At 45.1% G+C, this 16,231-nt stretch overlaps 1 protein-coding gene across 2 annotated transcripts; it reads left to right on the top strand.

Moving 5' to 3' along the window:
• Positions 1–5,223: 5,223 nt before the first annotated feature.
• On the top strand, positions 5,224–12,969 carry pcdh18a (protocadherin 18a). 2 transcript variants are annotated; one of them, XM_028409452.1, is made up of 4 exons: positions 5,224–8,089; positions 8,749–8,804; positions 9,401–9,573; positions 11,259–12,969. In XM_028409452.1, exons 1-4 carry the CDS (start codon positions 5,615–5,617, stop codon positions 12,101–12,103), a joined length of 3,549 nt encoding a protein of 1,182 aa, XP_028265253.1. In that variant the 5' UTR covers positions 5,224–5,614; the 3' UTR covers positions 12,104–12,969. The 2 variants fall into 2 exon arrangements, with proteins under 2 accessions (XP_028265253.1, XP_028265246.1); XM_028409445.1 differs by having other exon boundaries at positions 8,716–8,804.
• The last annotated feature ends 3,262 nt before the right edge of the window (positions 12,970–16,231 follow it).

The following is a 16,231-nucleotide window of genomic DNA, read 5'->3' as shown; positions in this document are numbered from 1 at the left end:
GTCCTCTCTGTCCTCTCTGTCCTCTCTGTCGCCCGCAGCTGCAGCTTTCTGTGCAGTTTGCGACATGAACCAAAAACTTTAGCTTTGATCAAAGATGTTGTATTGACAGTAAGAGCTCTCACTCCAATGACTATTCACTGTCATACACATGTGTATGACCACACAATGAGAAAAGTGATCAGGAGTCAGACATCTGCTGTGAACAGGATCTTTGTTGTAAGAAGAAAAGATTTTTTTACGTGACTTGTTTCATCCAGCAGAGTGAATAAACATGTGAAAGTCCACTGATGTAACTGTATTCTGATTACCATCTCTTTAGAGTGTAACTGTAACGGAATACAGTTACTAATATTTTAAATTCTAAATACGTACCGTCAGTACATGGAATCCTGCATCCCTCCATATAATTACCAATATAGTTCATGTCCCAATCAAAAAAATCCCCCAACAACAATGCTCTATGTATTGTTGTCATGCAGGAAAAAATATAAAACTTCCACTTCCTGTTTGCCCATCTGAAACTCTCTCCTGGTGGCTGCATGGAGTGGAGCACACACCCAGAAGAATGCAAAGGAATTTGAGTGTGTGGGGCCCAGTGTGTTGTTCTTACTCGGTGACAGGATGCATACTGATGAAGTGGAGTGATGCCAGCTATAGGTTGGCATACTAAACCATTTGCTCATTTAGTGCTAACCCAGACTAGCCACAGGCTGGTGTATACCGCATTAGCCTCACATACGCAGCTAGCAAGTCATTACTCTCTCTATAATAGAACTACATGGACTACTTTGCTGTGGGCAATGTGCCTCTATAGGGTGCAGCTGTCACCATGCATGTAAAACATGTTTTGTTCTCATTTTGTGTTTTTTATTATTGCAAAAGCTGCTCCTAAACCACACTCGACCGTTACATTGACAATATAGGATGCAGGTCTGCGTCCTGAGGTTTCTCCTGAGGGTTGCCAGGCTCCGAGGCTCCGGGGCTCCGGGGCCAACCCAGGAGTCACAGGAGGCGGAAGGATTCTAGGCTCTGTTCCAATGTCCATACTGCTACATCTTACTTTGCTGCGTACAGTTTGCATACAAGTGGGACACAGTATCACAACTTTGAACTTTGATCCTAAGTCATTTACATATTGTGATTTCATATCCACATGGTCATGTGATGTATATGCATCCTAGATGCAAAGGGTTGTGGGTAAAAACAACAACACACACACACTGACATGCATAACAGCAGCCAGATGTAGTGGAACATCCTGGTGCTTTTTACATCCTACATCTGAAGTACTGTGTATTATAGGCTAATTATATGTGTGTGTATATACATATTTGTTCATGTAACATCTGTAGCCGTGCCACTCTATAAATCTGTACATCTATGAAGCCATGACTGACATGTTAACCAGATAAAGGTATTTAAAGAATTACCTTTTGTACAGACAAGTGCCAGTGTGAATTACTTCAGCCTTGACGTGGCAATTCAGTAATGTTTCTCAATGCATGTGAGGCCTGGGTCTTATTTATATAAAAAAGATATATAGAAAGAGAGGGAGGCTGATTCCAGAGTGCTGTGGTGCTGATTGCTTGTGAAGCCTTTGTGTTTCTCTGTGCCATGTCTTGGTGGGCCAAAGCACCTCGCTGTCAGTGCCATTCAGTCAGATAAACTCTCTGTGTGTGTGTGTGTGTGTGTGTGTGTGTGTGTGTAAACAGAGTCAGCTAGGTATGAATCAGAGAGAGAGAATGAGGCCAAGAAAAGAATGACTAGATTAGACGCCCAAACTGCTCCTCCATGTCAACATAAGACTAAGATAGAATAGAATAGAATAGAATAGAATAGAATAGAATAGAATAGAATAGAATAGAATAATTTAAATGCCAAAACTCAAAGCAAATGCTGCTCAAACTCACAGTCACCATGGGCTGTAAGAGCTGAATAGAATAGAATGCACTGGTCAACCACACAGTCTAACCATGCCAGAGTTGAAATGACACTTTGTAGTAGTCCTGCAGAGGAAAGGTATGAATATTTTATACACCTCTCCTACCACATAAGTCAGTAAAGTCTGTAAAAAGTAATAACAGCCTGTTCTTTTCATTGGGTGCAGGGCAGGGGGGACCGGCAGTGCCGTGCAGTAATGTGCCCACTTTAAAGGTGACCAGCCGCATTCTTCTCTCCGCCTCATGGTTCTGCCTGGGCCATAAATTTGTCGTCCAACTGTTGACATCGCTTGCAATATGCTGCGCTCAGAGTGTGATCACCACACGCACTGTGAGCAAGAACAAGGCGGGTGCACTCTTTCTTGTCTGCGCACACACACACAAAGAGACACACAATGGTGGTCATAAAGTAATAAAGCTCTGTGGAACCCAAATGAAAGCAGAGAAGAAAGGGAAAGGGAAGAAGAGACTCGGATGAATAACAATCATTGGTCTGATGTTTGTCTGTGTGTGTGTGTGTGTGTGTGTGTGTGTGTGTGTGTGTGTGTGGGAGGGAGGTATCAACTTCTCCCTCCAGCAGCATTGAAAGCAAACTCCCCAGCCTCCTCCCTGTGGTCCCGCTCCTCCCCTCTGGAATGGAATCCACCAAATCGCTGCTAATTGAATAAGTGACAATGAGCGGGCAGACGAGGCGACAGATGCTCGCGTGCCTTTACAACCAAGACCACCACCAAAAATCACCCCCACGTGCACGCGCGCACACACATTCCTCTTGACTCCAGTCTGAACCGGGGGGGGGGTCCACAGGCACATCTCTATGGCCGCTCCACCTGCTGCGCTCATTGACTTCGGAGGAGGGGGGGGGGGGGGGGGTTATTTCAAGATTGTCATGAATGTTTGCGACAGACGTTTAATTCACAACTATTACTTTATGACTACAAGGCTCTGAGGCTGTTGTCAGGGGCCGCGTAATGAAGACAGTCGCACCACCAGGCGCAGTGGCGCAAGGTTTGTTTGTGCTGAGCGCTCGTATTTGTGGAAACTGATCTGGGCTTCAGGGTCGCCGATGGATCAATAAAACTATCTGGAAGTTAAACAAAAACTTACTAAATCCAAGAGACACGACATCTCTGCACCTGCTGCAGAGGATGAATATTCCCGCCTCCATTATTGGTTCTTAAGCTCAAAAAAGGCCGTATTTGTTCAGCTTCTCTGGTTATGTAGCGTGCCTAAATGTATTAAGCCTCCATCTGCTTTTTACTTAGATTATACCCCTGCTATACATTAATTGTTTTATTCTGCGCAGTGTTTAAGACCCCCGCGCACTCACACGCACCCCCCTCCAACCCTGTCTCTTTTCTTTTGCTCCCTTCTTCCATAAACTCCGGAGCTGACTTTGTTCTCCAAATGTGATTAGCTTCTCTGGGACGCAGGGAGTAATTGCATTACTGCATTGTGAGCATTTGGAGCTATGGAAAGATGCTGGGCGCCCGTATCAAACCTGTTTAAATACCAAAGCGCAGTATAGTTAAAAGATGTGCAAAAGAGGAGTGAATGCAAACATTTTGCAGACATGGCTCAGGCGATGAATAGACACTGGGGATGGGGAATAAAGGTTTTCCGCCAATTTGAGGCTTGTGGGTTCAAAAGGAGAGCTTCTGCTTGGTGTCCATGGAATATTTAATAAGCTATTGTTTTCTTAGAGATGCATAACAAAAAAAGAGCTTTAGAAGCTGTGCAGATGCGTTGCGTTAAGAGACAAGCCCACACTGAATGACCTGGTTCAAATGGATAACATCATCAAGTCCAAAGATGGTGTTTATATCACATTTCACATGCAGACAGTCGGTACAGCAGCTGCTGGTAAATTATTCATTTGTTTTGCACATTCTGTATCGTTTTATTTTTAAGGTTAATTGTGGTCTAGAAAGAAAAATGATTCATAAAAGGATCAGTGAGGTTGAGCAGGACTGTTGTGCTCCAGATGGTCCCCTATACACCAACTATAGTGACTCATATTCAACCCTAATATATGTATGTAGTGTGTTTCAACTTGAGCCCCCGTTAGTTTACTCTATCTTTGACGCGCACACAACCTCCCGCACACGCGCAACTGGAGCTGGGAAAGCAGCTTGGTCCTCTACAATCCCCCATGACAACTCATTTCCTCACAGTTGTGTGAGGTTCGGGTCTCCGCTGGAGTCTTGTCTGGTCGCCTGTAATCGCCGGGTCCTGGTGCCAAACAAATCGCGCCAGATGGTCTCCAGAATGCACGGTCCCAGTTGTGCACATTCGTTAAACCTTAGATCTCTCTCACTGTCTCTGACACACACACACACACACTTCATTTCTGTGTGTTCATTCGAGTGATACACCTTTTTTTGGAGAACTACACAACAGCGCATGCCCAACCTAGTAAGTTTCGGGTGCTCCTTATCATAACACCCATCCTGCGGGGAGTCTGGAGTGATGTTGAACAGATTTGTGCACGGGGACAGAGCTGTTCCTCGGCGTGACCAACTCTTTAAAGGCATTCATTAGAGTCCGGCTCCCTTTCAACGCGATTCGCCACACGGCTTATACCCAGCTTATATACTCTCACCCATAGACAGCCGCAGACGAGGCGCATGTGAAAAAATATTGCACTACAAAGTGCTTGTGCGCGGAGAAGCGGGATAGTCAGCTGCCACTTGAAAGAGCAGAAAAGGACTGGATACTGTGGAAGCTGGCGTCAGGCGCACACACACTAATGACTGCCAAGGCATCCAGTGTGTCAGAGGCGGTGATGACAGCTGGCTATAGCTGGTCTGGGTTTCATTTTTTTTTAAGTGTGTCTATCAGTGCTTTAAGTGCAAAGCTGGTGATTGAGGTGACAATATATGTGACTTGTCTTATGAGAATTTACGCATCACTTTGCGTCTCCAAGCTGTCTGGAAAGAACAGACCCGAAGCGAGAAACTCGTAAACCTTCCTGTGGCTTCACAGCAATGAAAAAGAGTAACGTAAGCTCAGTGAATGAATGTTTTCTCCTCCAGTTTATCTTCTCCCCTGACTATTGTAGACGGTCGTTACTCTGAAAAGTGGTGAGAGTAAACCCCACAGGGCGGGGTTTTCTGCCCCCCACTTTCATTCTTTCCCCCTCTTGCGCCTCCTCTCCTTGTTGGAGTTTGAGTGGTCACCAGCAAGCTTTTGATTTAAGAAGCGTTTGTCTTCCCCGGGATGTGAAAGAAGGAAGGGGTGGTGGGTGGGGGGAACCGTGGCTGATGTACAACTAGTTGGATTGAGGCGGGTTATTTTGGGCAAGTCTGTATGCAGAGGCACCTCAAACGGAGTGAGGGAGCGAAAGAGAGCGCACGGCGCACAGACCAGACGCAGGGAGGAGAGGGAGCAAGGCGCACAGATTTCACTGGCACTCAGCTGCTTCTCTCGCACTCTGGATGCGCGCAGCAGAACTGTACGACAGGGGAGGACAGAGAGGAAGCTATTTTGGATGCTTTAATGGAAATTAGTGCAACTTGAGCTTGCATTTATCGAATGTTTTTTTTCCTTCTCGCTCCGCGGAGAAAGCGATGCAGCTGCTGATTAAGCGAGCAGAGCATTTAGTAAGTTAAACAGGAACTGCATTCCGGCTGCCTTCTTTGGATCTGGTTTTTGGGTTTACGCAAACTGGGAAAATGAAGGGACTCTTTCTGACAAGAATGTGGAAAGTTCTGGCTGTTTTGGCACTGGCAACGCATCACGTCACTGGTAAGACGCTGAAATATCAGATTTATGAGGAGCAAAAGGTTGGCACGGTTATTGCCCGCTTGAGAGAAGACGTCGCGGATGTTCTGGTTAAACTTCCGAGCTCAGTGTCTCCCCGCTTCAGAGCTATGCAGAGAGGGAGCTCGTCTTTCCTCACTGTGCGCGAGCAGGACGGAGAAATCAGCATCAGGACCAAAATTGACAGAGAGAAACTCTGCGAAAAGAATCTCAACTGTTCCATTCAATTCGACGTGTTGACGCTCCCCACGGAGCACCTCCAGCTGTTTCACGTCGAGGTGGAAGTGTTGGACATCAACGATAACGCACCACAGTTCGCCCGCGCCGTCATACCCATCGAGATCTCAGAGAGCGCGGCCGTGGGAGCTCGCATTCCCCTGGACAGCGCCACAGACCCTGATGTCGGGGAGAACTCGCTGTACACGTACGCCTTGGAGTCCAACAACTTCTTTAAGATTGACATCCAATCCAGGACTGATGGGGTTAAATACGCGGAGCTGGTGGTGCTCAGGGAGTTGGATCGGGAGGTGCGCTCCAGTTACGAACTTCAATACACGGCCTCTGACAGGGGCGTTCCCCCGAGGACGGGTTCGACCCTCCTTAAAATCAGTGTCGCTGACTCAAACGATAACAGCCCGATTTTTGACAAGTCCTCATATGTCATCAATCTGCCAGAAAATGCACCTGTTGGCACGCTGCTCATTGACTTAAACGCCACTGATGCGGATGATGGCACAAACGCCAAAATAGTCTACTCTTTTAGCAGTCACGTGTCTCCAAAAATAATGGAGACCTTTAAAATAAACCCCGACAGTGGCCACCTGACCCTCATCAGGCGAGTGGACTATGAGACAGTCAACTCTTATGACATCGATGTCCAAGCGCAGGACATGGGTCCTAACTCCATGCCTGCTCACTGCAAGATCCTGGTCAAAGTGGTCGATGTGAACGACAACAAACCAGACATCAGCATCAGTCTCATGTCTGCTCAGGGGAACGGGGACGCTGCTTACATATCCGAGGCTGCGCCCCTGGACACGTTTGTAGCCCTGGTCAGAGTGGAGGACCTGGATTCTGGGTTGAATGGAGAGGTAGAGTGCAAGCTTCACGGTCAGGGCTATTTCAAACTGCAGAAAACATACGAGAACAACTACATGATTCTCACCAATGTGTCTCTGGACAGAGAGAAGAGGTCAGAGTTCAGCCTGACTGTGGTAGCAGAGGACAGGGGGACTCCCAGTCTTTCTACCATCAAACACTTCACCGTGCATGTGACTGATGAAAACGACAACCCGCCACGCTTCGAGAAAGGACGATATGAGATCTTTAAATCAGAGAACAATGCCCCTGGAGCATATCTGACCTCCATCATGGCCTCTGATCCTGACCTGGATAACAATGGACAAGTGAGCTACTCCATCTTGGAAAACTCTGTTCACGGAAGCTCCATCTCCACCTACGTCACCATCGACCCCTCCAATGGCGCCATCTATGCTTTACGTACGTTTGATCGCGAGGACGTGAGCCGCATCTCTTTTGTGGTGCAAGCCAACGATGCTGGAAAGCCGCCGCTGGTTAGCAATGCTACGGTGATTCTGAACATTCTGGATGAAAATGACAACCCACCAGTGATCGTGGTCCCCCAGCTGTGGAACTTTACTGCAGATATCCCTGCATCGAAGTTCACAGATGCTGGACACTTGGTTACCGTGGTGAGGGCGACTGACCGTGACACAGGGGTCAACGCTGAGCTCATCTGCTCCATCGTTAGTGGCAACGAAGAAGGGTTCTTCCTTATTGATCCAAGAACATGTGAGATCCACGCCAATGCAAGTCTGGAGAACTTCCCCCATGAACATGTTGAGCTGACAGTCGTGGTCAGAGATCAGGGAAGTGAAAGTCTCAGTGCTAAGGCTGTTCTCAAAATCACCCTCTATGAGAACATGGAGAACCACGGCCAAGTGATGGACCAGGGGGAGTCCTCCTTTGACGTATCCCTGTTCATCATCAGCACCCTGGGTGCCATCTGTGCCGTGCTCCTGGTCATCATGGTGGTGTTTGCTGCTCACTGCAACCGGGAGAAGAAGGACACCAGGCACTCTTACAACTGCCGGGTAGCAGAATCCACCCACCAGCATCACCCAAAGAAGCCCTCGCGCCAAATCCACAAAGGTGACATCACCTTGGTTCCCACGGTGAATGGCACCCTTCCAATCAGAGCTCACCATCGCTCGCCGTCAGCCACACCGCCCATGGACCGAGCCCAGATGGGGAGCCGACAGAACCATCACAGTCGCCAATCTCTGAACAGCCTAGTGACCATCTCGTCCAATCACATCCCAGAGAGCTTCGCCCTGGAGCTGGCACATGCAACTCCACCGGTGGAGGTGAGGACGCACACACACACACACACACAGAAGCAAATTACTCAGAAATTTTAAATGTGGTCCCTTAGCCCCTTTCCAAATTTTCTTGCTCAGATCCTCTCTCTCTCTCTCTCTCTCTCTCTCTCTCTCACACACACACACACACCAGCCTTCTCATTCTCACACAGCTGTCTCCATTTGAGCAAATTAACTCATCTCCATGTGTGACAGTGGCTTAATCAACACTGCCCTGTAGTTCAGACTGACTCTCATTAAAACTGTTGATGATTATAGATGTGTCTTTGTCTTTACCTTGTTTACACCCTGTCACCATTACCTCCATTGTAACCATGACTCACCCCCTCAGTCATATGTCTCCATATTCATCTAGACTTACCCTGCCCTCCCCCTTTTTTTTGTTTTAACGTCATCCATTTTGTCTCATCCATTTTCAGCAGCCTCTCCATCATCCATTTTGTGTTTACTCATCCATTATTTTGTCTTTTGTGTTGTCTCTCTCTCTCTCTCTCTCTCTCTCTTTCCCCCCCACTCCTCATTTTCCCATCTGTTATTCATCCTCCCCATTTCTGTTTCTTTTTGTTTTATTATTTTTTTTTGTTTGTTTTTGTCATTTTTTTTGGATGTAGCAAGTCTCACAGCTTCTGTCCATGCTCCATCAGGGCCAGTACCAGCCCAGACCCAGTTTCCGTGGCAACAAATACTCCCGAAGCTACAGGTAATTTACCCCCTGCCACCTCCTCCCCCCCTCCCGTCCCTGAAAAAAAGAACTATCTTTTGTTTACTTTCACTTGTTTTTCATTGTGTATTACATGTCTCAACAACCTGTTGTGAAGTTTTGCCTGTCGGTTGATTGGTTAGATCATGGTTTGATGATGTGTAAATGTATTTCTTTTCTTCATACTCCAGATGTTATCATACCAGTGTCACTCAGTTCAAAAGTATACGACTCATTTGTCTGAATGTCACAACAATTTTCCTGCTACTTCTCCTCTTTGAAAAAAAAAATGGGCTCAGGTAGTGAAGTCTGCATCCATCACTGGTGTCATCATTATATCCCCTTATGATCTGCAGGTGATAGATTTATTGATGCCCCTAGTGGCTGCTATGATAGATTTATTGATGGGATTTTACCTGCATGTAGAATTTATGGGCCAAGCCTTGTCTAGAGGTTTGACAGACTCCAGTAGCAGCCTTAAGTCTGATATGATGGATTTATTTGTTTTTATGTGAGGACGGATTGATTGATTCATTGAATGCCGTGCATCGTTTGTTCTTTCAGAGGATGTTTATGTGTAACTTTCCCTCTTGCAGGTATGCATTACAAGACATGGACAAGTTCAGCCTGAAGGACAGTGGCCGTGGGGACAGCGAGGCGGGGGACAGTGACTGTGACATGGGGCGGGAATCCCCCGTGGACAGGCTGCTTCTGGGGGAGGGCTTTTCTGACCTCATGCACCTCGAAATGCACCATCGACTCCACCCAGGTGAGCACAACTTTATTTTTTTTTTGTCCGTCAGCTTTTGAGCCGACTCGCATCACCAACACCTTCCAGTGACAGCTCAACACTCAACTATCACTTCATCTTTCAGCGACTAATCACACCTCAAGCTGTCATGTGCGTGTTTTACATCCACTTTCAGTCATTTGTGACGACTTTTGTGTGAAATCGGGAGGATATTTCTCCCTTCGTTTAACACCCACCCTTCCTCAGGACCACACCTACAAGGCTTTCCAACAAGGCGCTGACAGATTTCAGCACCGCGGACAGCGCCAGGCCTAAACCCCATTATTTGTCAGTACACCTGCCTTTACAGCCGCTCCATTCACCCTGTTGCCAACACAATCCCTATTGTAGTCGTCCCTATTCTTCCACACAGCCCTCATTTCCACGCTCGTTATCACACTGAGAGAGGTTACAGTGTGTCTGGCTGTTTGTGTTACTGCGTGTGTGGTTGACTCTCTCTCTCTCTGTGTGTGTGTGAGCCTTATCTGCCCCTAAGATAGAGTCGTGTCTGTAAAATCCTCCCTGGAGCGGAGATGAGTCGCCTGTCACTCATCGGTATGCGTCTCAGGGTGCTGTTTTTTTACCCTCCCTTCTTTTTTTTTCCTTTCTTTCTCTTTTTTCCCCCCGGTGAGTGACAGTGGTGCGCTTTCATGTCTGAACTGAGGAGAATTCATAGTAATTGCTTTTAGAATGATGTTATTCTGTCTCTCTCTCTCTCTCTCTGACTCTGTCCCTCCCTCACTTTGCCTGAGAGCTCCTCAGCATCCCTCTCCCTCTCTCTCTCTCTCTCTCCATCTTCTGTACTTGTTAATGTATTCTCAATCTTTATTGAGATGGATAAAGGGAGGGTGGTGGACATGCACAGTCTTTCTGTATCTCCTTTTTTTATTTCTCCCTTTAAGAAAGACTTGGAAGTGTTTCAACCCTCCTCCCTCCTCCTCCTCCTCCCTCCCTCTTCCCCGCCCGCAATCTTTTATGGTAATATGAAAAGAGGGGGGGGGGGGGGATAATGGGCCGAGAGGGAGGATTACTGCTGTTTCTCTTCAATAGATTTAATTTGTTTAGATTTTTCTATTTAGATGGGCAAATGTTGGGCTATTCATGCCGAATGCGATAAAAGAACAAAACAAGCAAAATCCCTGCCTCAGCCTTACAGTTGTTGTGAGACATGTACTTGGCAAAGTGGTGGAATATTACATCAACATCTGCTTGTAATGCCATATGGGTGGGATCTGGTGATTGTTTATTTATTAATTTAGTCATACCTGGCTGGGATGCTCACAGTATAAGCTGTAAATACTAGAAGGAGGAAAATAAACATGGCACTCAGACTGAAGCTGTGCAGAATGAAATATGCACTGCACATGGATGATTGTATGGGAATACGGCGCCGTTTGTCAGCCCTGCACCTCGTCCTCCGGCTGAACTGTGTGTGTCTTTAAACGTAACACTTGCTCACCCTCCTTTTTCTGCTTCAGACTCAATGTTCAGGGCTTGTATTATTCAACTGTATTGACATTTTCTCTAACACAGCATTGTTAACTTTTAAACTGCTCTCCTGCCAGAGGAGTTTGAAATGTTATCTGGGTTGTTTGTTTTATTCATCTCGCAGTAAATGCCTTTTAAAATTTTTTTCATGTCTTTTTTTGTCTTTCTTCTTTTAGCTATGAGACTGTGCACGGATGAATGTCGCATCCTGGGACACTCTGACCAGTGCTGGATGCCCCCCCTCTCCTCGCCCGCCTCCTCTGCTGACTACCGCAACAACATGTACATCCCAGGGGAGGAGTCCTCCCAGCAGCCTCAGATCGAAGATGACCAGTCCTCCGTCGACTCGGAACGCCGCAAGAGCTTCTCCACTTTTGGCAAGGAGTCTGGGAACGAGGAGGCTGGTGGAGTAATTGTGTCAGGAGGAGGAGGAGGAGGAGGAGGTGGAGGTGGTGATGCGTGTGCAGCTGGAGGAGGGGCTGGATCCCTCCTCACAGAGATGAACTCTGTGTTCCAGCGGCTCCTGCCCCCTAACATGGACTCCTACTCCGAGTGCACTGAAACAAGCCCACCCTCGTCTTCATCAACCGCCGAGAGAGGAAGCACACGTGGTGGCAACATCACTGGAAACCATAGTAACAATGCTGTTCCTCAGGACAGTCGGAGAGGGTTGTTGCCAGGTGGTAAAGGTCCCGCTTACCCACCAGGTGTGGCTGCATGGGCGGCCAACACTCACTATCTAAACCCAGGAAGCGGATCTGTGGGGGGCCAGTCCTCATCCTCCTCTTCCTCGTCCTCAACCTCTGCTCCCACTTCAAACAACGGACAGCCGCCTCACCTAAAATGGCTGCCCGCCATGGAGGAGATTCCAGAGAACTATGAGGAGGATGACTTTGATGGCGTCTTCCATCAGGGTCACCAGAGCAGCAAGCGCAGCGAGAGCCGCCATGAGGCCGGCATGGACGCTAGCGAGCTGGTCCACGAGATCAACAAGCTGCTGCAGGACGTCAGACAGAACTAAAAAAAAAAACAAGACAGAGGCAAGAGAGAAGAAGGCGGCGCCACGAGGGGGGAAACATTTCACCACATTCTGGTCAACGCTTGTTCTTTGTGCCAACATATACAAACTATTACCGATGACAGTCTATTGTTCACTGTAATGCTCGTCTCTTTGTTTATTTTACCAAATGTCCTCTCGGTGCTGAGAGAAAAAGTAAAAACGCAGCGCTGGAGCCGTGATGGAGGTGACTTACAGGCATCAAAAGAAGAGGAGCAGATTGCAGTTGTTGTTATTACAGCCTCTCTGAAAGTTGCCTGAATGAGTGATTTCAAACGAAAATCCGAAAAAAAACCTGTTCCCTTTTTTGGTTTGTGATGTTTACAGCAGCGTGAACAGACTCTGTGGGGAGAATCTAACAGTAGTGTGATCTAATTCCTGCTTTTTACAGTGTACAGTATTGTACAGCGTCTGTGGAAATAGGCAAACTCACTTGAATATTGTGCTATGTCTCCTGTTTCTTTCTGTTATTATTATTATTATGGAATGTAACTGTACAATTTGACCTTTGTATTTTAAAAATACACTCTTTTTTACTTCTATATATTTATATGTGTCCATGTATGTTTGTACAGAAAAAGAAAACAAATGTCTATTTTTTATATTTGTCACATTTGCATGTCTTAATATCACTTAATGTGTCTCTGTCTTTTTGTTTTGTTTTTTTCCTCTTGCTCCGTTTAATTTTATAAAAACAATTGTATTTAATTTTGTTATTGAATGTGCGTGTGTGATGATTAAAAAAAGAAATAATAATCACATTCCAATGCAGTTCCATGTTGGAAAAGGGTTTTGTATGGTAACGTTGTGACCAGTGGATGATCAATAAAGTGGAGGGAATTATAAAAAAATGTGCAAATTCATAGTTTTTTTTTGCTTTTTATTGTATTTTTTTAACATATTTTTTCATCAGTTTTCTTCTCTGTTTGATTCCATTTGCCCCCCCTGTCTCTTAGCACCCCCTAATGCTCAACATCAGAACTGCAGCAGCACCCTTTATGGGCAAGCCTCATTATACCACAATTCACATGCATGACTATGCTAATAAACACTCTATTAGCCATGAATTTATTCCCAAATGATCTCTTTAGATAAGATGCATTTAGGCATAATTCCCTCTCACCGTCTCTCTCTCATCTGTGAAAGCATCACACTTATGGTAAATACGCTTTGCAAATGAACAGCAGCCGATAATAGCCGCACATGATGAGAAATCAAAAGCATGATATTCTACAACGCAGCCATATGGGCTCGTAATACAATTAACATACAGTGGGGTAGTGAGTGAGCAGTGCCACCCCTCCCTTCCCCTTCGCTGATTTGTGAGGGTTTGTATTTTGTTGATACACTCACACACTCACACACACACACACACAGTCAAGAGAAAAATATTGAGTTGCATTTAAAAGAGGGAAAATTCAAGACTAAGGCTAAATGAAGCAATTAACCTCATGAGACACAGTTTTAACAAGGTAAAGGTTAGAATTTGCATACACACACAAACAACTTCACTTCAAAATAAGACCACACACACACACACACACCAATACACACATGAAAACATATTGTAGGCCAACAAATCCAGTTACACACACAAAACAACACACACGCATGAAAACGCTTAATAATGAGCTCATTTATCTTCATCATTAAAGAGTCCAGGCCTCCATAAAGAGGCATCGGCTGTGCATGAGTGAGGAGACACAGCACGGTCAGTTAGCCTAGCCTCCTCGTAGCCAAAGTAAAGTGAGCTAAACAGACAGATGCACATCAGCAGTGTGTGTGCCATAGCACGAACATGGCAGACATGTGATAGCTCTGCTAAAGCTAGCAACCAGCTAGCCTCAAACCCCCGTCCTTTGTACTCACTGTTGATGTTTTAATGGTACTGACAATTATGACATCATGCAGCGCACTAATATGTGCAGAATGTATATGCATAGCATTCAAATGTGAGTGTGAAACTTCAATGAAATGTCATTGAAGGTCAAGTTAGCTGCAGCGGATTTCTCATGTTACACCTGCTTCCAAAGTGTCTGTTTGTCATTGCACAGCATTGCATTTTGTGACAATATAGGAATGCAAAATGAAATTAAAATGAGTAAATCAGTCACTCGGGCTATGTTTTATGTATTAGCCATGTTTGACAACACAACAACAAGACCACCAGCCATGTGAGTGTACTGCATGTACACTGCATGTACTGCAATAAATCCTGAAATCAATAATATATAAATATATTTTGATTGAAATGACATTTTGTACTTTCTATGCTAAGCTAGCTTCATAATTACTGTAAAGAAACTGTGTGTGTGATTTCAAAATTAGATTGGCAATACATGATGAATGGTCTTTAGCAACAAGAAATTTCTTTGGCATAGGGTAATGGTGTGTGTAATAGAAAAGAACGCACACACATGCGCACGCACACACACACACACACACACACACACACACACACACACACACACACACACACACACACACACACACACACACACACACACACACACACACACACACACACACACTGGGTAAAAAGATCCAGAAGTGCTCATTTACTACCAGCCACATAATTAATTTTACACAATAGTGGCACCGATACAGTGTTGAAATATGAACTGCAGGTTGTTATTGTCTTAGTAAATCCACCATTAAATTGTTTGTCAGCCTCTCTTGCTTTTTACTCAGTTTTCATTCTGAACCCTTACTCTCCTCCATCTTCCATCCTCTCCCTCATATCTCACTCTCTCATCTTCTGGCTATTTCTGTCTGTTTATCTGTCTGTTTGAGACTCACACACCCACCCATAAATATTCTCCTTCACACATAAGCAGACACACACAAACACACACACAAACACACACACATCTAAATCCCAGCAGCTCATATCACAGCCCCAAGTCCCCACAGACATTAGAATTTGTAATGCTCTTCTCTGCTTCATCTCATCTTGTCATTGTCTGATTCCTCCCTAATCACTGCTTTTGCTAATTGTTTTCATCTCTTCACCGTCACACCTCGCAGTCTTCCTCACATCTGTCTGTTTTATATCAAACAAAAAGGTCAAAAAACTGCGAATTATTGTTGATTTGATGACGTTTATTAGGCTGTGGCCGGAAATTAAGAAGGTGAAGGCTCGTGTTATGCAGGGTTATTGGGTCTGTTGACATTGAATCAGCTCCCATCTGATGTAAGTGACCCTCTACTACACACATGCTACTCCAATGTCAGGCAAACAGGATATTAGAAAATCTGTAATACAAACAGAGAAAACAAGTCGGACTGATAAATCTGAAATGATGGAACGCGCTCTGTGTGCCGTTTCACACCTGCCTGAGAAGACAAGACTCAGGGCAAGAAAATTACTTACCTCAGGTCACCTGATGGGTTGACCTCAATAACAGCCCCTTTAACTGGGAATTGGAGAAAAGGATCGACATGGAAGATGACTGATAAGTGAGTGACCTATAAGGTTAAGAGTAGTCCATTTTAGAAAATCCACCACCTTCACTTGTCAACATAGTTCCCCCCATACTGTACACTCACACACTTTGTCCAGTGGTCATGTGGAGTACACACTTATATGATAGATAACATCAAAAAGTTAGGTTTTATAGCACATTGGTGCAAATGCTAAAAATAAAATAAACACAGTTATATTTACAGAAAATAAAAGTATATTTTATTATTATTATTAATAATAATAATAATAATAATAATACTACTACATGTCTACATTAAAATCTAAAGTAATACTTCAGATAAATCTATAAAGCTTATATATATATATATACATAACAAAATCTTTATAAGTAATCCAAACATTTAGCCACTATATAAATTCAATTCAATTTTATGTGTCTCCATTGACTTCATTATAAGAACTGTAACAATGTTAAGAAGGCCATTAGGAAGCATACGTCCAGCAGATGGCACTGTGGGACCTATCTTGCCACAAAAAAATGGGAATATGTTTTCACAATATAACAGTCAGACCTCAAGATACTGCCACACACTCAACAAGGCCTGCTGCTGAAGAGCTGCACAGAGAGGCAGAGAGAGTGTGAAGGCTGAGTCATTTTGTCACTC

The sequence above is a fragment of the Parambassis ranga genome, chromosome 1, assembly GCF_900634625.1.
Source record: "Parambassis ranga chromosome 1, fParRan2.1, whole genome shotgun sequence".
NCBI lineage: Eukaryota > Metazoa > Chordata > Actinopteri > Ambassidae > Parambassis > Parambassis ranga.
The sequence above is the reverse complement of the archived record's forward strand: the minus strand, read 5'-3'. Positions and strand labels throughout refer to the sequence as shown.